Source organism: Hippoglossus stenolepis, chromosome 20 (assembly GCF_022539355.2).
Source record: "Hippoglossus stenolepis isolate QCI-W04-F060 chromosome 20, HSTE1.2, whole genome shotgun sequence".
NCBI lineage: Eukaryota > Metazoa > Chordata > Actinopteri > Pleuronectiformes > Pleuronectidae > Hippoglossus > Hippoglossus stenolepis.
In genome coordinates this window covers 12,824,526-12,849,083 of record NC_061502.1, presented here as the reverse complement: position 1 = coordinate 12,849,083, position 24,558 = coordinate 12,824,526, and the positions used below count along the sequence as shown (strand labels likewise).

Sequence of the window (24,558 nt, the reverse complement as noted above, 5' to 3'; positions counted from 1 at the left end):
GAATAAAACTATTTATTGCTCCAGAGCTTGGCTGCGCTGAGACAGATTAATGCATTGGCGGCAAAGAGGAGAGGGTGGACGGTCTGAAGAGCATTTTTGAAACGGTCAGTTGGAATGTGGTCGTCCCCCGTGGAAAGCGAAACCTCACCTGGGCCAGATCTCGCACCTCCGTCTCAAAATGTGCTCCCTGTCCCTGAGACCCGCCGTTGTCTCCCACCACTTCTCTCTCTCTCTCTCTCTCTCTCTCTCTCTCTCTCTCTCTCTCTCTCTCCCTCTTCTTTCTCTCAATACCTGCCTCTTATGTGAAGACAGGAGTGCAAACTACCGAGAGAACGTCGTACGCGCCAAAAAACCGAGGGAAAAAAGTGAGGGCCAGTGCGAAAATCCACATGCTGCCATCACCTGTCACACTTATGAAATCAATATCGAGATCTTTTTTTCCCCCGTCTTCTTTCGTGTTTACCCTGCAAACAACAGATGCCTCAGCTGCTGAAGCCGCAGCCGAGGGAGCGTTACTGTACTGTAGTGGTGAGCTGCTGCAGCCCTGACCCTGTACAAATGTTCCGGTCTGCAGGAGAAACCACATTTTCCAGATGTTTTGAAGAGACAGTGTGAGTGAGCGACACAGTCCAAAGGTTTTTTTTTTTTTTTTTATATCCAAAGACACACAAACATGCAGCTTCCAAGAAGTTTGTTCTTTTTCCTGTTTGGTCAACTCTGAGGTTGCGGCCCTCATTCTCAGCGGAGAAGCCCAGAGCAGTGGGTAGTGGTGTTAATTACATTGTGTTTGTGATTTTTACTGAAAAAGAAAGTGAGTCAAAGGTTCACCTCTAGCATCCAGAGAAGTTCAGGAATGTAATCTGCTAAACTAGTAACGCTTCCGACGTTTAACAAGAGGTCAAAGGTCATGTTGGGATGTTGGATAAACCCCGCTTGACGTTAGTAACCCGAGAATTTAGTGCTACTTCTTACACACACAGTGTTGCTGCACCTCTTGAAAAGCCATCAGTGGCCTGGCCTGGTTCACTGGCCCAGATCCTGGTTGTGTAGCGTTTCCACTGGCCTGGCCCAGAACCACCTCTCTCCGCTGCACCAGTCTGGACGGGTCTGAATCCCTGCCAGTTGGACCTGCCTGTACTGCAAATCCATCCATCACTGCAGAAGGTTGCTCTCCTACTTCCCCACAAATTCTCACTCCGAGGATTACCGTGCTTTTCTTCCACTGTTTATCCAGCCTTCCTTTTCGCTCTCCATCTTTCCCCCTCTTTTTCCATTTCAATCCGGTCCCTTTGCCGCTGTCTCTCTCTCTCCTCGTCCTCATGCCATGTATCTCCTCTCTCTCTCCTCCCCCCCCCTGTTTCCTCTCTGGGACGTCTGTGCGAGAAACTTCCACGTAAATTCTTTCCTGGGCGGCAAACACTTGGCGAGCAGATGCGGCCTCCGTGTTGTCCTCCGCTCTGGAGTGGACATGTATGACACAGACACACACAATTGTGCCACTGGGTGCGTTGGCAGCGTGGAACTGCCAGCTGGGACGTTTGTGTCTCTAATCACTACATGCAGTTCCATTACCCACCCGACCACATGATTTGAAAACCGCTGTCTCTCTGAGCTCTCCTGTACCCTCTCCACCCATTTGTGTATACGTGTTACTGTTTATGCATGTTTTATCCGTGTGTGTGTGTGTGTTTAAGTTTGCTGACTCTTAAGTGTTCGTTCTTTCGCGAGTTCACAGTCTTATGTTTTTGTGTCTTGGTGCTGCTGTGCTTGTAGACCTGTCGGTATGAAAAGTATGTCTACCGATTATCGGCCAAGGTGCCTGTTTCACCGTCTGAGAGAGAGAAAACGAAACGTCTTTACGTCTGTTCATGAAATTTGCTTCAGGGAACGCATAATTGTGTTCAATCCAGTGCGGGAAGAAAAGACTATAAACAGTAGATGAAAATTGAACAGAAAGGGATAAAAGATGTTGTCACAAAGAGATCGCAGCCTTCGGGGATTATCAGCAAACATTACTACCACTTCCATCATCCGGCTGTTTATCCTCAGTTTCCTTTTTACTCGTGCCTGTTCTTTATTGTCTCTCCAGAAACAAAAATAAAACAAAGTCTCTCAAGGTGGAGCTGGACCCAAAACTAGAAACCGTCCGTCTTCCTTACGCGAGTGGACAAATTCTCTCGCTCTGTTTCTCGTATGTTTCATAACAGGCCGGACTGTGGGTCTGTAGTTTGTAGCTCAGTGTTGGTTTGTCTATAATAAGCCGCTCTGTTCTAATGAGCTGTTCTTGGAGGCCTGAAGCGAACCGCTGACCACCAGCTAGTGTAGCCGATAGCCCACATGGCTAAATTAAAGACAAGCTCCATCTTCAAGGCCACGCTTAGCTGCAGCCTGCGCTCACCGACAGCAGCACTTCAGCGCGTAGTAAACAAACAAAACATTCATATAAAATAAAGGGGAACAAGTACATTTAGTTATTTTTCTGTTGTTGTGACGCGACATGTTTGAATTTTTTGGGGGGCGTTTCCTGTTGGTGTCGTTTAATAAAGGAATCCCGCGATGAAAAAAACCCAGTGAACTGCAATTACCACAATGCCATGTATAGCAGCATCCATCCATCCATTATCTATGCTGCTTATTCTTTGAGGGACGCGGGGGAGGCTGGAGCCAATCACAGATGAGTGGGGGGGGGAGTTCAGCCTGGACAGATCGACAGAGTGTAAAGCAGTGAGATTGTGAGTCATTGCTATTTCTACTACAGGTCATATTTGCTGACGAATAAAGCTTTGATTTAACAACTGATCTAGTACGGTACTCAGTGGAGTGCACACCGCCGCCAAGGCCAACTTATGAAACCACATTGAAATTCACCAGATCCAGACTTTTATTTTCATCTGCACCAAATTGCTCACACTCATAAATATCAGTTCCCTAAACATGTCCGAATTTTCTTTTCGTCAAGATTCAGGAATTATTTTTTGAAAGACATTGAATATCTTCCAATGTTAAAGAAAGTGTAAACAAATGCCTTGATCCGCCCCCCCCTGATCCGGACCCATATAAATATTCGATGCGCCCCTTTACTGACCCATACTGCTTCCTTCCACCAAGTTTCCTGGTAGTCTGTCCCTGTTAAGTCAAGTTATGTTTCAAATATTATTTCAAATATTCAAATAACATAGCAAAAATTGTGTTTATGCAAAAGAACATTCTGTAAATCGTATCAGCAAAATGTAGGCCTGCCTTTGTATCATGTATAATTTTAGTCACTGAGGGTCCTGCCTTTTTAATTATGTATATAATATTATGTGTAGACTACTGTAAGCTGCATTTTACTTCTGAATTTAAACTTTTCTATTCATCTCTTTATGTATAACAGTTTATCATCATTCAAAAGATGGTCACAGGTTGTGTAAGTAAAATCCTACAGTACTGCCCTTTGACAGAAGAGAGTAGGGAACTAACTAATTATGGAAAATACTCAAGTAACTCAAAATGATCAGTCACTCTGATTCTTCCCACACCTCCAACAAGCATCAACGTGCTCATTCATTCATTAATGCACACATTGCTCAGTCACATGTGTGTGAGTCACATATGCTCAGATGGACTGTGGTGTACAAGCTGCTTTGCGTCTATTTATAAGAGTAAAGGATCCCTGTGTGGTTGGTCTAAATAAAGGGGCAGAAGCAGCAGCAGAAACTGGGCCCATGTGGGTTATTCTCCACAGAGATGGAAAAGCCACACCACTCAAACTGGGCTTTCGAGGAGTTTGTGTGTTCTGGTTAACATCTGTTCTTTGGAATATTAAGTGCTGTTAGGGAAACAGGTGGAAAAATAAAGCATCCTGTTCGGCACTTGCTTGTCGTCAACCAGATGTCCTTTACTCAGCGTCTCCCTTTATCTCTCCTCTTTCTCTTTCTCTTTGTCTTCTTCTTTTATTCCCTCTGACAATGTCATCTCCCAGACCGGAGCCTTAAGGAGGTGGATAGATTCCTGGTTGTATATTTAAAGATGCAGCTAAAAGCATGTGCCCACACCGAATCTCCAACATGACACATTGATTATAGGCCAGTGCAGACTGTCTGCGTCTGTGAACTGTGACCAGCAGCATATGGACAGAAGATGACCACGATGACTGAGCACAAATACATTTGGACCAATGTGTGAGCGGAGCTCTTGTGTGGTTCCGCGCTGACGTCACTAGGATGTCAGCAACACACTGAGGTTGAAATATAACTTCGGTCCAGTCCTCATATACCAATGAGTTTAGAACTGGGTGTAGATACAGGAGAGTTATATACACCAAGAAGATTATGTTTTCACCCCTGTCAGTTAGTCTGTATGCAAGAATACACGCTTTACCCCCCTCAGCCAAGACAGGGCATTGTTCAACATTTTCATTGTTTTCCCAACAAGTGGATCTTGTTGAATATATAAAAAATCTGGTACATTTAGGGAACTGATATCTATGAGTATGTGAAATTTGGTGCAGCTTGATTGAATTTAAGGGTTTGGCCTTACAGTATTTTTGTCTGTCACCATTCAAAGTCCTGACCACAATTGGGAGCTAATTGTCCCGGCTGCCCTCAAATGACAATGAGCTGACCGTCAGACGGTGTTTATGAATGAAAGCTACTTATTGCTCTCGCTGTATGAGCCAGTGTTTGGCCCGAGTTTGAAGCCGTGCCCATGTTTCCGAGGGGCCAGTCAAGGGTGAGAGAGTTTCCCTCACCTCGACGCCGCGCAGCTCCACCGGCCAGCATTAGCATGAGTCAACAGCGTCGGCGTGTGGATGCCGTGTTTGTTTGCCGCTCACTTGCATGCATGTGTAGAATGGCTGTGTGTGTGCGTGTGAGAGAGAGAGAGATAGAAGTGGTGTGTGTGTGTGTGTGTGTCGGTCTCAGCAGGGTGGCTGCACAGCACAGGGTTTCAGTGTGCTGCCTCTAACCGAGATGTGATGTACTATGTGACCTTACCCTAACACAGCAAGAGAGGCCAATTTAGTACTTTCAACCCTCCCACATGCCTTCTCCGTGCCCCTGATGACAGAAACAGAGGAGGACTACACTTGGCACTCTGCTGGTCCTGTAAGGAAACCCACTTTATGAAGAAAATTAGCCTCCTAATGACCTTTAATAGGTGTATATTTCTTTATTGCTTCTCCTTGAGAGCTTGTGGTTTGGGTTTTGTTGCTAGAGACGGGACAGCAAAAACGCGGCCGTTTCTCAGAAGCTTACGGTGCATGTGTCAGCATAGAGGAATTTTCTCATTTGCATGTTTATTAGCTTAATTAAGTGTCTGTTTCATAACCAGTTCGATTTATGGCAGCTTAAGAGGCGATCGTTTAAAACCGTCAATGGTATCGTATTTCTGCTCTAATTATAAAGTTGTTATTGAAAGAGGCAGCAGGGTGAGAAAGAGAGATTTCCCAGAAGCTGTTGTTGTGCTGGCGTCTGTTTGGAGATAAGAAACGATGATTGCAAATGAAGCAAGAGAAGCCACAGAGGTCGGAAAAGTTCAACAACACTGGTATTTCTCTCTTTCTTTTTTTCTGTCTTTCTTTGAATAATGGTGCAGGGCTTTGCACTGTCGCCTCACAGCAAGAAGGTTACTGGGTTGAATCCCATCTTCCTGTGTTTGCATGTTCTCCCCATGTCTGTGTGGGTTTTCTCCAGGCACTCGGGCTTCCTCCCACAGTCCACAGGCATGGAGTCTTTAATTTGTCCGGAGTTGGTTGTTTGTGTCTGTTTGTCAGCCCTGCGTATGCTGGGGACCTGTCCGGGGTGTACCCTGCCTCTCGCCCATTGTCAGCTGGGTTTGGCTCCAGCTAAACCCCCTATTGACCCTTAAAGGATAAGCAGTATAGATAATGGATGGATGTACGGATGAAGGAACGTATGGATCACACTCTGCAGTGGTTCTCTTACCTGATTTTACTTTCTATTTCCATCGGTAAAATTATAAAACATCTTCCAACCAATGACTGACTTACATGTAGGGTTGAAGTGACTGTTAACTGATTAGTCAATCATCAGAAATTCTGATTAGGCCTATCTATTAATCAGTTTAGTGGATTGGTTATCTTTGGGTTTTGGATTGGTGGTCGGACATAACAAGACATTTAAAGACGTCACAATGGGCTCTAGGATATTGTGATAAGGTATTTTTCACTGTTTGCTCAGGTCTTGTTTCCCAAACAATCAAGCAATTCATCGGAAAAAAAATCATCGGTATTTTCAAATTGAAACTAATCAGCCGCCCCACTCGGAAGATGCTCGTCTGTTCACTGACCCGTTAGAACTTACTCACTCTTAGTCTTATCATGTTCTAAATCTGACACATTCCTGACATTTGCTTGTGGACTCTCAGAAACACTGTGGTGACGCAACTTCCTGTGTTGCTCAAGCTGGATCATAGATCATGCCTCTCCGCACTGTGAAATCACACAGTCAGATTGTGCCACAGATTGTATGAATCTTTTGACTGAACAGGAAGCTGAACTGATGCGTCAGCTTTTATCTTGCGCACTATCTCCTTGATAAGACGCCTTTGATGTCAACACCTGCGTCATGTGTTCCAGTGGGTGGCAGCTTCAAAGTGTCCAGGCTTTTTTTAAACTGCAACTAACTAACTGTGGTACAGCTGACTCGACTTCCACATCTTCAGATCTTGCATCACAACTAATTGTAAAACACAAACCCGGGTTATTCTTGGACGTGTTTATTATTGTTGACCACATTCTGCAGTATTTACACACAGATTATGATTTGCTTTCATATTGCGGCTTTGAATCTGATTCATGATGGTGGTGGATTGATTTTTAACAGCCCTAATTGTTACTGCAGTATACGCAGCCTGTTCCAAAGGCTTCGTCTATAAATACGTCTTTGCTGTTCTTGGAAGTGCGAGCTGCCATCTGTTGTTTATTGCTCGGTTGTTGCTCTTTGCTCTCTTTTTTGGCCACTGTTGGACAGCCAGACGCCAAACTCCTGTCACGGCATTATCACCAAACTGTTCAAGCACCGTCACTCCATTTAAATTGGCTCACCTTAGTTTAATAAATCCCTTCTGTCTCCATTTGAGAGAAACGCTTTGTAATGTAGACAGTAAATATGTTTTTGATTATGCAAGTGTGTAGGATTTAGTGGCATCTAGGGGTCAGGGTGCAGATTGCAACCAACAGAAGGCCCCGTCCCCTCACCCTTTTCCTCCCTGTATGAGAACCTACAGTGGCTTTTACGTAACGTCACAATCAAATATAATTATGAATGTTATTTTCTATTTATTCTTATAGATCCCCTGAAATCCCACACACTGAATTTCTCCTCTTTTTCAACAACATGTGCTCAACACATGGCAAATGCACTTCCTTTGGCACCTGATGAGGTTAGGGGAAAAGCAGCATGTTTTGTGTGTGTGTGTGTGTGTGTGTGCGTGTGTGCGTGTGTGCGTGCGTGCGTGCTGTGCGTGCGTGCGTGCGTGTGTGTGTGTGCACACGTGTTTGTGGAGATTAAGAGGGCGCAGTGATGATGTCATGGGGTACAAGGTGGTCTGCTACAGACGCACATCCTGTGGCTTCTGGTAATGGGCACTGTAAAATGTCCTTGCACACACACATGCATGCACTTCTCTCTTCCATTCTTTTCCTCACGTGCACACACGCCATCGAACGTAAACAAATCCAAATCTCTCCCTTTTCCTTGTTTTCTCCCTCATATGCGATCAAATGTGCACATATCGACACACAACCACTTTCTATCTGTTTTTGTTCCGTCTTTCACACGTCACACATGTTCACATATACTCACATATGCTGGAATAACTGAGCGCAAAACAAGGGAGTGGCAGGGTCCGGTCCAGCGGTGGTTCAACCTGGCACTGACCAGAGCTGCAGTCCAAGATGGAGCCTGACAGCCGTTTCCGTCAGATGAGTATTTATGTAGCAGACATGGAGGCCAGGGCTCTGCCACCATCTGCTGTGTAATTAGTGAAAGTTTTGGGGTTTTGCAGATTCTACTTTTACATGTGAAAGCACACATGTGCACAAAGATAAAGCACATACATGTAATTTGCAAGCATTTGGTGCATGCACACACAGCGTTTTTAAAATGCTTTACCCGCTAAAGCTTTTTAAATTCCCCAAATTGTGAAGATTTCAGAAACACACATGCGGTTATGTACCAGCAGCGGCACTCTGGCACATACGCTGCATCTGCACACCACTTGCTCTGCATGGAAAACAGCTGAAGGTGGAGAGGGAGCGTCATGGTTTGGCCCACTATAATTCCTCCCAAGTAGTAATTAGGTAAGAAAATATGATTATGATGATGATGTATAAGTCAAATTAAGCGAAGCAATTACCTGATTAAAGTAAATCAGCTATTGAAAATTTGTGGAAAACTCACTCTGGCAATTGGGCACGATCTATCTTTAGCTAGTGTTGGCCCGACTTCAGCTCTGATTTCCTGTCAGCGATGGTTAGGAGCATTTTGTTTCAGACGCTGGCACCTGACTCTTCTGTCAGTTCACGGTGAATGTGGCTATTTATTAAATTTCCATCTCTGCAGTTATGTTTGGGATTTACTGCAGAGGCAACTTTCCTACTTTATTTTATGTGTGTTTTCTCCAGTTTTTGCACCTTTGCATATTTAATTTTAATACCACAGAGGCACAAATTATACCTCATCTACCCTACTATTTCCATGACTATTTATCAATTCTGGATCAGATAATTTACCATTTATTATTTCTTCTTATTAGTTTCTAATACCACAGTAAATCCATGAATGGGTTCCTTTCGTAGCTTGGAAGAAAATGTGACTTTTGCATAAAAACAATGATTTACCTTAAGCGTTTTTATATATTTTAGTACCATTGCATAATATAGGTATTAATACCATAATAATCCAATGCCTTGCTCCTATGGCTTTTCTAATTGACAGCCTGTGACACTACCTGACCTTTATGTGTGGCAGTAATATACCTCATGTCTGGAATGGATCGTCTCTGTGCTGAAATCACACCGACATGCAGCCTTATAAAGGTCTATTGTTGAGACCCATGAGAAAAGTAGCACACAGTGGACCACAGTCACACATTGTGTGGAGCTCTTGCATTTCTCCCCTCCGCGGAAATATTTTACGACATGGCCTCAGTTCTGTCAGGGTCATCCATAAAGCTATTACAACCCAAGTTGGACTGTGACTCTCCGGTTCCATTCCATCATCCCACTGTGCGTCGCTCCTCTGTCTCCTTCTGTCCTTCATTATCTCGCTTTTTACTGTCTGTTTCCTGCCATCTCCTTCTCTCTCTCTCTCCATCGGCCCGTCTTCCCTCTTCCTTCTCTCATCTGTCCCTCACTCTAGTGTGAGACCTAGCACCACACAGGCTCTCTTTATGCAGTCTGTTTGTTCTGCAGCGCCGCCCTCGCTGTTGAGCAAAGTCTGACGAGGACTGCTGCTGCTGCTGCTGCTGCTGCTGCTGCTGCTGCTACAGGGACAGAGATTATATGTTAGATTGTAGACTGAAGGATCTATAATCGATAGCTCTGCTGAATCTCAGTGTTTGACACACACATGGTCGACACATACACACATGGACACACATTTTGACGATTAAGTCCCTTCCACATGGGTCGTTGAGTCCCCCTGAGCCAACACTCCCTGTCAGGAAGCAATAACATTCCATCATACGCCATAGCCAGTACACTTCTTCATCATCTTTGTCATGAGTTATGGTTCCTCTTCGTCATGACATTGGCACATTAGATGTAGAATGTAACAGTAACCGCCCACTTTAGGAACGGCTCCGGAAGTAAAACTCAAAATCATATTCTCCACTGATGTTTCAGAAAATCCTTATAAAAAAGAGTTGCCGAGCTACGAGATGAGTCATGACCCTAAAACATTTGATTCCAAGCAAAACCAATATTGGAAAATGGAAAAAAAAGTTGAAGGAACAAGACTGTGTACATAATAATCATTGTTATTATTAAGAGTGAAAAAACTACGCTTTCCATAAACCATTGCAAATGATCCCTTAGCCACGACTTCCAGTGCGATTCTTCTTGAATTAAACCTTGTTGTCCTCATCTCTAAAAAACAACAGCGGTTTCTCTGTGATAAAAGTAGTGTAACGCTGAACCATGTGATCGTAGCCAACATTTCCATGGTAACAGCGAGCTCAACCAATCAGAGATGTCACAATTAGACCTTCTCCTTGACATTGGGAATGAAACTGTATTTTCTTAAAAAGCAGTTGGACTCTGGGCTTCTACATCACGTAGCTTGTGGTAAATCTTCATTGGATGGTTGCAATATTATCGCCTGTCATAAAAATCTCTTACCTAAAATGTTTACCTCAGGAACCAGCTGTTGAGCTTTATCACGACACAGATGAACACCAGTTCTAGCTATATGTCATTTTTCAATTGCTGCTCTGCATTCAAGCCAAACGGTGCCATTCGTCTTCTTCTTCTTCTTCTTCTTCTTCTTCTTTTTCTTCTTCACAAACTCATTTGATACCTATTTGTTCCTGTTTCACTCTCGCTGTCCTCCGCTCTCACCCGCTCTGTCTCTCCGCCCCTGTCTTTACTTCTTTTCATTTCCTCACTGTGCACTGCACTGCAGCAGATGCTTTTCCTGAATCTAATTCTTGTGTCACATGACGGACCCAGAGGAATTCTGGTGCTCTGTAGGAATTCCCTGGTTTCTTTCTGATCCCTCCTTCAAATGCTACTTTTTTTTTCAAACTTCCCTCTGTTGCCCCCATTCTGCCTCTTTCCTCTTGTCCGTCTAGAGCTCACCCCCACAGACTCCCACCGGGTGTCTGGGGGGAGCAGTTGATTTACAAAGCACACCACAGACGAGTGTGCACGGCCATTTGTCATTTGTCTCTCCACATGTATGAGGATACGAAACCACAAGAAGACATCTGAGAGAGCGGAATAAGGGCAAAGTTCAACTCTGCTTGAAATGCAGCTTAAAAATTTGCTTGATTAAAAAGTCAAAGCTGTTAAATAATATTAAGGGTGTTCCAATTAGGATTTTTGGGGCAGATCGCCGATCAAACTAAATAGAGGGAATATCAGTCGGAGCACCCTTAAATAATATATTCCTCAAAGATAGATGTTTGCATTTTAGGTAGTTCTCATCACACTGATGTTTGACACTGATGGAAGTTTGGTTTTCATGGGTTATTTGACACTATTAAAATGGGATGAAACATCATGATTGACTGACTCATGATTGGTCGAGCTCGTGTATGAACGGGAACATGACACTTCTGTTGTGCAGGCACCGTCTCCAGATGCTCAAGGCGGTGGCGTTCGTATCCAGGATATTTTGGCGTCATTTCTAGATAGCGGGAGGAAGTGAAGACACGTCGTCAATCTTTGTATAAAGTCTATGGAAGTTGCAGGTAGAAACCACGTAGCTTAGCCTGAGCAATAAGCACATCTAAATCTAATAAACGAGCTTCAGAGGCACATTTTCTGACAGGCTCTCTACCCGTGTTTAAGGTCCGGGCGCTCAGCTTTCTGTCTCCATCGCACAGACATGAAAGTGGTATTGATTTTCTCATCTAACTCAACAAAAAAAAAAGCCAAGTGCATTTCCCAAACTGTCAAATTTATTTCTTTGAGCTCGCTGTAGTCTGTAGCCTCATTCAGGCTCCTCACACATGTGATTTGTTTTTATGTGTGTTTCATGTGCGTGTGTTGGCGGTGGGGTTAAAGACTGCTGCTCTGTGCTGCAGTGACGGACCAGAGTGCAGCGCAGGCTCTCTCAGTGGCTACATGCACATCCAAGCATGAAACCTAAAGCAAGCAGATAGCAGACGCTCACTGTGAAGTCGGGGAAAAGTCTTATGAAGTATGCTTGCCTCCATTTGGAAGATTGAAAGGTTATTTTGGCCGGTGAGAGCAGCAGTTTTTCACCCTCACTGTTCCCAAGGGCAGCTTTTTTGTGTGGAGGAGGAGGGGAAACGAAAAACCTCACCATCATGACAGAGCAGCAGAAAATCCAAATACATGTGAAGATTGGGTTCACCAACACAATATCTGGTTCGGTGATGATTGTGCAGGGAGGCGTGGCGCACACACACCCGGCTCTTCGAGTTTATCTATAGCTTAATTTGTGACTCAGCAGAATCACGGCTGTCCTCAAAACAAGGGTGGCAGATGCTTACGGTTTTCACGAGCAGCTGTTGTCTGTTTCACGATGAAAGGGTTCGTAATGACACATTGTTTTTTGTATTTATTTTTGTCTTTCCAACTCCTCTGGCCTTGTCTTTACTGATGATTACCAGCAAGAGCTCAACACATGCTGGAGGTGCTTTTTTGGGGAAATGTTCCTTCCTTCTGTCGCTGCTGAAAAAGGTGAAAGTTCACGTTAGATACTTGTGATATGTCTCACAAGGGAAGGCACCTCGCTGACCTGCGATGACTGGTGGAGACGCCACGAGGATAAGAAGGGAGCTATAATGGAGGATATAATGGGAGAAAACAGGAACAGGCTTCAGAGCACTAAATCATTGTTAGCTGCAAAAAAACTCTGTCAAAAACTGATTTAGATTGGTTGAGACTCTGTGCCAGGGGACTGGGATTGTAAACAAGCGACTGAAGCAGGGTTTTTTTTCCAGCTTTCACTCGGGCAGAGCCTTCTGTTCCCACTGTAGTCGAAGCCAAAGTGTATTGCACTAAGAGCAGTCTGTCAAGATGCTGCGAAGAAACACTGGTGTAAACAACAACAGTTTTTTCAAGAGCTGGTATTTTAATTTATCTTTATTTCAAATGCCAAGACCAATCGCTGTCGTGTATTACTTTAGATTTAGATTTTACAGTTTCAATTAACAGCCTCTGTATGTTTTTAAAGTTAATTAAAATCCATTTATCTTTAATTTAAAAATGTATTTTAATGGAGCGACAACATCTTGCTGGTATAACATCTCACACACAACTTTATTTTTTCTCTAAAACCATGTATTTCCAGTTGTGTATGGCACAGATTGAACCTGTGTGTGCGTGTGTGTGTGTGTGTGTGTGTGTGTGTGTGTGTGTGTGTGTGTGTGTGTGTGTGTGTGTGTGTGTGTGTGTGTGTGTGTGTGTGTGTGTGTGTGTGCGCGTGTGTGTGTGTGTGCATTTTCTATTTATGTGTTTCCCACATCTGGCATGTTTTGTGATCTGGTGTTAAACAACAGAGGCAGAGTAGTTGCCCAGCTGCGGTTGGTTTTTCATGGGTTTGCTGCTGTTGTTTGTTTTTGTTGTTGTTGTCGCTCACGCGTCCACCATTATTTACATCTTGAAATACTCTGAAATAACATGGATTTGGGTTTTTCAGACTTTGAGTCAAAACATATTTTTCATGTTAATTTGCAATTTTAGCCAAAACATAGGTTCACCACAATAACGTCCTTTCATTGAATGTTGTATACTTGTTGTGAAGCTTCTTTTGTTTATAGGTTAGCATCTTTAATTATTGTGTGTGTGTCTGTGAAACCCTCCCCCATGGAAACTGCTATTTTTACCTAATTGTCTTCATCAGATAAAAACTAAGACTTAAAAGGTCCCCTCCATTTGACTTCTTTTATAGGAGTGAGTGGGAAAAGTCTCTGGTCAGTCACTATGCCCAGCGGCAGGCTCTTTATCCATAAGGACAGGCTAGCGAGAGAACTGGTGTCGAGTCCACATGTCCACAAGCAGAGACGAGGTATGTAAAACAAATAACTGTACAAGCACTTTGGTGCTGTTTAAAAAAAAACGGAAGTGCAGAAAGCTGACGGAGCATTCGGCTCACCAGAAATCCCTGTGACGAGCCATATTCTCTGCTTCACATGTATTGTAGCAGCGCTGACACTGTCGCCCTCAGGATGCACCGTTAAAGGAAGAGCAGGGTTCATCGCATCACTTCCTCTCTAGCGGACGAGTGATTACTTCTACTTCGACTTCATGGCGTCAGACGTCTATTAGGGTTTCAACCGTTTCCACAATTTAGTTCTTCATGGCTCATTTCTTCATTTCAAAGCTGAACCTGATTTCCAGAGTCAGTGACCGCATGCTGGATTGAGTGGGGTCATGCAAGCTCAAGATTGAGATAAGTTTGTGTTGAAATCAGTGGACAGAAAGTGGGAAAGTCCCTGTGGCCCTAAGAGCAGGTCCCAATGTACTTCACTCATCCAAATGAAATGTGTTGCTTTGTGTAGCATGCACCTATAGAGCTGTCCCTGCTCTGTGCTGCGGCGTTTGAGTCGCACCGAGATCGATTCCTGCAGCGAACGGGCCACGCGGCTCGACGAAGGTGATGTTCTCCCGCTCCTCTCGTCGTTGCCTCGCATGCATGAACGGCCCTCATTTGATTTTATGCACTGTCCTCGTTCGGTCTCATTGATTCCCCTTCAAGTTTTGAGACATCAAAACGACTCCGCTGGGGTCCCGTACACTGATTTACTTCATCAAGTGTGAAATCTACTGAGGGTTGGAAAGTGACTGTTCAGAGAAACGCACCAGTGGCTAAATACATGACCGATCATCCGTCATCTGACAAAACATCCTAGATTTGACTCAAGTCAGTTCTTTACTTCAAAGTGTGTCTGTCCATGAATGTCTGTCTCAGATGTTCTGGGTTGTCATGTGGCATCTTCATCAGCCGCAGCACTAGTTTAGCCCATGACTGGTTGAAAATTCACATGGATGGTTTCCTCACCAATCGGATGAGTCACCCTGTTTCCTCAGTTCTTCACTGAAGCATTTGAAATGATTAAGATCTTTCGTTTTCTGCAAAGTCTGTCTTTTATTTTGGGCTTAATTGGGCATTTGGTGGTTGCAGCCACTTGAGTCAACAGTTCAGTGGTACATCCCAAGCAGTACACACGGTAGCAACGACGAGTGTCCACAAATACCACTCTGACAGTCACCCTGCAGTCCCCTGTACAGACGAACTGTACGCATGTATGTTCTTACAGATACAGCAGCCCAAAACTTCAGGGCAGCAAAAAGTCCACAAATTAGCCTCCCCCTGCCAGGCTTTGGTCATGTGGCACCTCCAATAACACAGCAGGAGGAACAGAAACCTGTCTAATCATTGTTGACTCTCGAGTGTCTCAGGGGTGATGTGGAGTTGGGCGTAAGAGGGTGGAGACCCTGACCCTTTAGTTTAACTCCCTTCTGTAATTATGTAGATGGGTGGAGCAAGGGGTCGTAATGGAGGGCCACTCCTACACTCCTAATCAAAGGGTTGGGTGACCACACACACGCACACACACACACTTCACAGACAAACACACAGAAAAGCATGTATGTAACCCATTCACACTGACTCTGTTTGCATATGCTCTCTATCATGGCTCATATGTTTAGTAAAGAGCGTAACAACAGACATGGGTGTGTTTTACACAGTTACGTAATTGTCGACTGCAGCGAACACTCATATCTCTCTATTCAAACTCTTCCACACTCTTTCCTTCCTCTACCCTCTCCATCATACTTCGCTCTATATTCCTGCATGAAGACATGAAGCAAACACCAACCTTTGATTTTCTCATTCCCTCCGTGGTACATAGAGAAACAGGATGTGGTTAAGGATGAGAAATTTTCGTTTTCACATTCTGAGAAACCTGCAATCTGCTCTCACATACTTGCAGAACATTCCATGGCAGCGGCTCTGCAAACCTTCCATCTTTTGCCTCGGGAGTCGTGTCCCACAGCAAAGCGAAGGCCCCTCTAACTTCAGCCCTGCTCCCGTCCTCTTGGCGCTCGGCTCAACAGCCATTCCTGTGTGGTTTTCCGCTCCCACCTCGGCCTATTCTGGGATGTGTTCTTTCCTAAGCTCTACTTAGCTCGGTCGCCAATTTCACAAAGCAAATGAAACGGTCTACGCTCTAAATGCATGTTTATGAAGCTTCTGAACTTACTGTAGCATTCCTGAAGCAGGCCAACACCAAGGGGAGAATTCCACAAGGAGGAATTATTCTGGGATGGTCAAAATCTGGTCTGGAAATGAAGATAGGTGTCTATGTCATATTGATATTTACATCACTTACATATCTATGTTTTCTCACTGCCAGAGAATCTATCTTTACGGTATATTATCAAATTATTCAAAAACACACAGCTGTATCCTTTGCAAGATGACATTTCCGTTAGCTTCCTTCCGATGATCATCAGAGTATTTAACATGAACAATGGTGCTGTCCTATTCTAGAGTAGCTAGAAAAACCATCAGGACACAAAACAACTCCCAGTGAAACTTCCCATGTGATAAATAGATAAATATCTGGTGCTCACAGACCTAGCCTCAATGTCACCGACTAGATCGAAGCCTTCGCAATTTCTAATCATAAATATCCAGTATGTTTCATATTTACAAAATGAAAAAGTAAAGGAAATCAGATTGAGCGTGTGAGCCATAGCCAATGAGAGCGAGCTGCAGGGAAGCGTCATCAAAATAAGACCAGTCTCCTGTGACAGGTGGAATTGCAAGGGTATGAGTGCTTGATTTTTTCTTTTATTACGTTTTCCAGTTCAAAATAGTACACGAACAAGTGCAACGAGTTGACTCTACCTCCAAACTTTTATTCTGAAGTCAGGTTTGATCACACAAGTTTTTGAGTGTCAGGAATCACCAATCAGAAATCATGTGTTTAAACACCAAGTGTGTGTGGTCCTGCGTGAATGAATAAAAGATTAAAAATCGTTTACATCTATCCGTTATGTGAACGGTCTCCCACATCTTTAAAATCTAATTTGAAAACCCTCCAGTGTGCAGCAGGCGTAAGTCAGCAACATGAAATGACTGCGTTTTTTCACTAGAGAAAAATAAATTGAGTGAACTAATGAGGTGACTAATTGATGTGGGTGGTAATTTGCTTTAACAAGATCCTGGACAGGGACAGCGGATGGCCTTGTGTGTGTGTGTGTGTGTGTGTGTGTGTGTGTGTGTGTGTGTGTGTGTGTGTGTGTGTGTGTGTGTGTGTGTGTGTGTGTGTGTGTGTGTGTGTGTGTGTGTGTGTGTGTGTGTGTGTGTGTGTGTGTGTGTGTGTGTGTGTGTGTGTTAAATTAGGTTTGACTACAGTGTATAATTAAATACTTAAGCTTATGTAAATGCAGGGTTCACAGACATCATTGTGTCCACATATTAATGTTGTGCATGATTTATTGTGGTGTATTTTATTGCCCCAAAACTTGTGGGAAAATAACTGTTTGTGCCTCTTCGACAGATTGTGACTAATCAGTTCCTGTTTTATTTTTGAACCATGCAGAGAAAAAAACCCATCATGGCAATAAACAGCTTCTCACAATTTTACAGTTTGTTCTGCTGAATAAATCACTCGGCTTTAGATCTCACCCTGAAGACGTACAGTATTAACTCCATGATTTTAAAGACCTCTTATGATGCAGATCAAAGCTGCTCTGTTACACAATTTTCTTAATTCGGGGAAGACAAATATGTGTTGGTGGTAAAAGTGACGTCCACTTACAAATTGGTGTCGTCAGTACACGGCATTGGATCGTATATAACAACACCGCAGTTCTTTTCGTGTGGCCTTTTAATAGGTCTGGTTTTAGTTTTTCTCTCATTGCTATACAGACAGTTTTAGAATTCACTGGTCAAAGAGTAAACACATTACTGATACATGTCGTTCATTTTCCAGTATTGATTAGATAATTGTGCATCAGGATGGTCACGCAGGCGTTGTTAATGAGAGGCAAGTTCATGGATCTTGTGACTCGGTAATCCAATTAACCAATCAGCGACATGCCGATGCATATACACTCACACTCCAGTTAGTTTCTACCTCAGTCCCCCCGCCCCACACACACACACCATACAATACAACTTGAGGTTGTGTTCAAAGGGAGCACTGACCTTCATTTAATTTGTGAATTCTTCCTCAACTTCTCAAGTGAGCCCTCAACCCTTTCTCCACTTGACCTTTCATGACCCGTGGTTTTTTCTATACAGGATGCATACACACGGGTGAGGAAACAATGAAAAGTCAACATGAAGTGGCAAAGTTGTGTGAATAGGCGTCATAAGCCCCCAGAGCAGCTTCAGAATTAAGAATGAAAGAACAAGAAATCAACACCGAGATGGATAATTATGTATTTACCATATACATTATATACATTATATACATATATAGACCTTTTCCATCATAAACAGTGACCAAAGCCTGGTCCTAATGAGACCAAACGTCATTTCTGAGATCATGGTTAAGTGAGGTTTTGGATGAGGCTGCCCAAAATGAATGACAGTCAATGCAGCGTCCTAACTTGTTGTGTCAGGTTGATATATTGTGTGACTTCCTCGTGTGCTGTTTTCTCCCGGTTGCCATGATTTTTTTCCGTCTTCCTCGTTCGATTGCCAGCTTGTGGTCACTGAGCCAACGCTTGATTGGGATCTGCCTGTGCTTTGTCTCTCTGACAGGTTAGAGATCTTCTGCCAATTTAAAATCTCTGTTTAGGGACAGATAACGCTTGGCTTTTAGTGTTTCAAATAGGGTTTCTCGACTTTGTGTTATACTGTGACAGGTGTCTGGAAAGCAGTGTTGTTGTGACACTGGTCAGGGTACTCATTGGCGCCTGGGTCCTAAACGGAGGACGTCTGAAGATATTTCTTAGTCGAGCCAAAGTCCCATGAGAGCCTGGTCCACCTCATCGACCTCTAACAGGACATCAGGGGGACATCGAGGTAGAAGAGTACAGTGTAATGTACAGTGGCTGAGTTCATTTTCCTCTCTCTGTCGGTGGCGGGGGTGGAGGGCAGCTGTCAGCCTTTACGAGCCCTGTGCCCTGGAAAAAATTAGTTCCAATCCTCTATTCACGCTAATGAGAAGCACACACGGGAGGTGGGGAGGGGCTGGAGGTCGGAGTGGGTTGGTGGGGAGCGGTTTGTCCGTGATGGATGACGGAGGAAGGCACAGAGATGTTTGCCTCTCTGCATCCTCGCCCCGCCGTGACCTCGAACGCCTCGGAGAGGAGCTGCAAACACATGCCCTCCACTCTCTCATTCCTCGGGAAAACTGTGTGAAGTCATGAAAGAGAGACTGAGACAGATGCTCAGAAAAAGAGAGTGTGGAAAAAAAAAAGCTCCTCCTGGGGTTGGGCAAAGTGCAGCTGTGTCAGTATTTATACATCCAGCGCCTGATGAATTAATAAGCCACAATATGAAGCTATATACAGTAACTGTGTGTGCGTGTGTGTGATAGAGCAACAGAGCCAAGCCGAGGCAGATTGGATCTCAGTGTTAGACTAATTACTCAAAGAGTACACACCACTATCTAAAGTATAAACACTACTTTCAAAGTTGTACAACACACTTCCAGCTCAAAGGATATAATAACATCTATACGTGTGTGCCATGTGGGACACTAGTGTGTGTGTGTGTGTCCATGCAACATATCTTGCATTTCTCATCAAAGTGTTGGCTCACGCTTCAGACACACAAAGAGAGTCTGTTCTGTTATGTAGTATTTCCTCTCTTTATAGTGTTATTCCCCCTACGCTGTCCAATTTGTCTCCCTCTCCCTCTCTCTCTCTCTCCCTGGGCGCACCACCTGAAGGTTGTAAATGTGATGGGAAGTGATGCGTCTCTGTGTGTCTGGACCAGGCAGCCAAAGAAAAGGCCGCTGTGTGAAGGCCCCAGCTTGGATTTAGGGAAGCGGGGGCACAGGCGCCCTCAGTGTGGAGCGGCGTTGAATGACCTCCATTATTTCCACATAAAACAGCTTCACATGCAGGGTTGGATATATATTGTATAAATGGGCTGCGACACTCCTAATGACAAGTGGAAAAGAGCTACCACTGTTTTCTCTGGGTGGCAGAAGATGGAGGGTGGAGGTCTCGAGGTGAAGAGCCACCTGTGATGTGATACAAGGGGATTTCGCTATCGCCAGTGGCTGGAGGATTTATGTTGGATCCTGTTGTCTGTCTAAACATCCCATTGTTGTGAACAGGATATCTCAAGAACGCAGCGAGGGAATTTACTTCAAATTTGGTACAAAAGATGAAGTGGTGGTCAAAGGTCGACGAGGCTGTGACCTCACGAAATACGTTTGTTGCCTTGCGAACACAATATCGCAGCAACATTTCCAGGAAATCCTTTCAAATTTGGCGCAATCGTTAATTTGGACTCGTGGATGAACTGATCTTCGCTGTGACCTCCCAAAACACACATTTGGCCAAATCTCAGGAACACCTTGAGCATATGTCTTAGAATGTGGTACAAATGTTAACTTGGACTCAAAGATGAACAATATAGATTTTGGTAGTTGAAGGTCAAAGGTCAAGGTCACAGTGGCCCCATAAAACACGTTTTCAGGCCTCTTGAACGTGACATTTTAAGTCTGCCTTTGTTGACCAGTTTTCACTTGGACTCAACTGATCAGATTTCAGTGGTCAAAGGTCACTGGGACTTCATGAGTCCGTAAAAAAAATGTGTGCAGACTGAAACTGCATTGGTTAGGGGGGGCGTACAACTGCTGGGCGGCAATTCTACATTGCAAATGAATATGTTCTTTTTCGTATGTTAGTTTCTGGGAATTGCTGCTACATCACCGTCTCTCTCATGTGAACTTAAATGTTTGTCTGTCCTGCTTCAACCATCTTTACACTTCTCAACGTCGGATTTTGGCAACACACCTACTTTATTGTGATACTCTGACCTAATTGGTTTTGAACACAACTCATTAATGTCATTAGTGACTCTTTCAGTCACTTTCTTTCTAAGTAGTTGATTATGGGGTGTATTTCATTACCCTAATGCATATACTCCTGTTGCAGGTGAATCCACATACCTGGATGAACACGGACCCCCTGTTCCAAGAGTAAGTATTTCCTTTTTCATCCAAATCTCTCTCTCTCTCTCTCTCTCTCTCTCTCTCTCTCTCTCTCTCTCTCTCTCTCTCTCTTCTCTCCCCCTCCCTCTCTCTGTCTCTGATGTGCTGCCCCATGTTTCCTTAGCCAGTCCAGTCCAGTCAGGATAAGGGTTAGGTCTGTGTGAAGGGGCTGCTTGCAAACCCACTCTAAATAGCAACTAGACTCGGCTTTAGTGCTACAGTAATGTTCTGAACAGTTTCTCGAACACACACAAACACACACACACACACACACACACACACACACACACACACACACACACACACACACATACACAGGAGCCTTGTATTCATCCAGCTGCACGACTATCTCTCCTCTCTGCTCTGCCAGCTGCTTTCTTCCCCCGTCCGACCCTTGTTCATTATCTCGTTCTTTAATCAATCACCGCCTCATTTTCACCTCATTTCCAACCTATTTAATCCACTTCATCATTTTTTTTTACTTTTCAGTTTTGTCTAAAGGAGTTATTGGCCGTAGCATTTAGCACATACCTAACCTTAGACTTAATAGTTTGGTTGCAGGTTTTTGTTTGTGGCTGTCGTGAGCAGCTGTTTGGATTCAGCTGCAGTGGGTCACATGGCGGCTTTGTTGCAGAGTTATGTGTTTACTTTGAAAAGCCTGTTCTGGCCACCAGGCCAAACCAAGTAACCTCAGTGCTTGTTTCACACAGATAACAGGGAAGTGTTATTTCGATGAACCAAACCATGCTGGACATTGCTGGAATTTGATACCACCATTATCTTTCAGGGAAAAGCACCATCTCATACAAAGCTTTATTTTTAACTTAACATGTCCCAGTTTACTTCTCAGTCTCTAAACCGTATTCTGTAGGTTGCCAAACTTTTTCTATAACAGTGCCTGCAAAGATTTAATGGAAATTAAGTTCAAGAAATCCAAATTTATTTCCATTCCCCGTTGCAGATAGAGTTGGGAGTGCAGCAGCTTGACTGTGTCCTGAGGCGACTGACTTCTGAATATTTACATTGTTATACAAACACAGAAGCTCTGGAATTAATTTTGACTCAGAAAAGTGGGATTTTAATGGAGGAGGAAAAGTCTCCAAGAAGCACAAGGGAGTGATAAAGATTAATTGACTTGCAGGAGTTTTTTTTAGCATTTGAATAAAACATGTTCCTCTGAAAATGTTGTTTCATAATTAAAGAATAGTGCTGTGCAGAGATGTACTCAGTGTAAAACTGAGTTGTTAAACTGGATTGCATTCAGGTAAATACCAGAGTCTCACCGCAATAAGCTTCACGAGTAGCAGCAAGTTGTGTTTCCTTCACAGAGGAGGTTTTGTTTTCATCAGTGTTTGTGAGGTTGTGAACAGCAGTATGCAAAAACTATGAACCGGTTTCGATTAAACTTGGTGGAAGGATGCTGTATGAGTCGGGGAAGAATCCATTCAATTTTGCTGCGGATCTGGATTTTTTCTCTCACTTTATTTAACGTTACAAGATGTGTGTTTTTTGACATTTTCACCATTTTCCTCGGAAATAATTCATCCGATTTGTTTTGGTAACTGAAATTCGGTGCAGCTTGATTGAATTTAAGGGGATTTGGCCTTGGCAGAGCTATGGGCTCTTCTATTATATTCTAGTTTGATATTCTGTTTTACCTCAGGTTTCATGGCCACCCCGTCAAGTTCCCAAGTTTGAAATCAATAAACTCTTCTGTCTTCTCCGTCCTTTCACTCTGGCTCTTTCACGTATCATTTGACTGCGGCTGTCTTCTGCAGCCACATTATCTTTACAGACTTTACTAACTACACACAGCCTCCATTCACACAGACTATAGGCAGAGACATTGATGATACATCAGCTGTTCCCATCCCGTCTCATCTCATCCAGACAGAAGATGCCGGTGCCTCGTCAGCGTCAAACGCTTCACCAGCCACATCTCTCATTATCATTTTGTTTGAGAATGTCTCTGCAGAGGGGTGGTGGCGTTACAGCATGTGCACACAGAGGCCTGGGGTTCTGGTAAATGCAGGGAAAGATTAGAAAGTGAGTTGAAAGCTCAACGTAAATGAAAGCGAATGGAAAAACCACACAGCTCTCAGAATAACGTTTTGAGAGTCTTTATGGAAGCAATGGCAGGAATGTCTGCATTTTTATATACTGTATATGTTTTTAAATATATCTTTTAAAAGGGCACATTTTCCAACATGTTTTTGTTGATTTTTTAATTGCACTAAACAGAGAAACTGTTTATAGCCACAATAGATTTATTTTTATTCATGCACTAACATTCTTGAGGCAATGTCAGGAGATTTTTTTTTTCATTAAGGAGGTTATGTTGTCATTTTAATTTTGTTTGTTAAAAAAATTGGTGGAAAGATGCAGGATCTCTAAAAGGAGAACCCTTTAAACTTTAGTGTGGATCCAGATCAGGGCTTTTATTTTTTATTTTAATTTTGCTAGATCAGGGGGGTGGTCCTGTCTCACTTTCTTTAACATCGCAAGATATGGCGTTTATCAACAATTTTACTGTTTTCCCAGTGAATAATTCATGGATCTTGATGCAAAAAACCAGGCACATTAATGAAACTGATATCGATATCTGAAATTGTTTTAAGATGTTTAAGATAAATCATGTACATTTTCCTCTATAAAGAAGCAAGTAGCTTTAACTTGGTTCTGATGCTGTTGTGAGTTTTTTTTTTTCCACATTCAGAGAAATCAAAAGACAGAAACAATTGCACAGAAATATTCAAACGCACAAACAAGCAGGACAAACTATTTTTTTTACTTTTCAGTCTCCATTTGCTACACACATTACATTTCTGCAATTTTCATGAGTTTCCCATTTTCTTTCAAGCACTGAAAATGAATTCATCCTAATTGACAAAAAATGCATTCGCATGGAAACTACAGACTCTCCCTCCGTCTCCGGAGTGATAGTGGAGACAAACTGATAGACAATTAATAACAGGAAACGCTGCGAATCTGCAGTCTGCCCCGACCGAAACCTTAACATGCTGTTCTCCACTCAGCGTGGGATGAGCAGTTCACAGTCGAGAGCAACGAACCCGGAGCAGGGTTTAACTCAAACCAGGCGAGCGCCCTTTCCCAGGTTAGTGCTGCTGGTGCGGTTTTCCAGGACCTGCAGGAGGAAGATGGATGAGTGGGTGCGTGGTGGTCGCGATGTGTGGCAAACCAGGACATGCCCTGAAACTTGCTGTTAGATGAGTGAAAGTAGTATTCAGCTCGCTCTCTGCAGAGATGGGTGGTCAGGCCACGAGACAGAGGCAATAATTTGCGCATGTTTGTTGAACTAATGTCACATCTGAAAATGTCCCAAAGCAGCATGAAGGTTTTGGTGCAGGATGCAAAAATAGACTTGAAGCTAGAAGTGGAGGAGAGCGTGAGAGAGAGTAAAGGTGCAGGACGACTCATGTCCTCAGAGTCGGCTGGATTTTAGCTCGCGTATCTGTAAATACCACAACAACAGCCTGACTCTCGGGAGTGGGAGCGCCCAGATCAGACACAGTGGAAAACAGCACTGTTACATAATTGTTTTTTTAAAACGCTGTGGATCAACTATTGACACAATCACGTGCCGACACTGCAAACATTTCTCACAGCGTGCATCAGAAACCTAAGATCTGTCGGGAACAACCAGACTGAGAGGTTGTCCTGTCAGTGATGTCAGAGCTGGCTGGACTTTTGATGGCATCTCTGTTG

The 24,558-nt window shown here is 43.6% G+C and overlaps 1 protein-coding gene across 2 annotated transcripts in view; it reads left to right on the top strand.

Moving 5' to 3' along the window:
• Positions 1-24,558, top strand: part of usta (uronyl 2-sulfotransferase a) — a 52,773-nt gene that overhangs the window by 10,774 nt on the left and 17,441 nt on the right. Inside the window, exons 2-3 of one of the 2 annotated variants that reach the window (XM_035144098.2) lie at positions 13,590-13,706; positions 20,777-20,820. In XM_035144098.2, coding sequence (XP_034999989.1) covers positions 13,590-13,706; positions 20,777-20,820 — 161 coding nt within the window. The remainder of the gene's footprint in view (positions 1-13,589; positions 13,707-20,776; positions 20,821-24,558) is intronic. The other variant, XM_035144099.2, reaches the window with a different exon arrangement.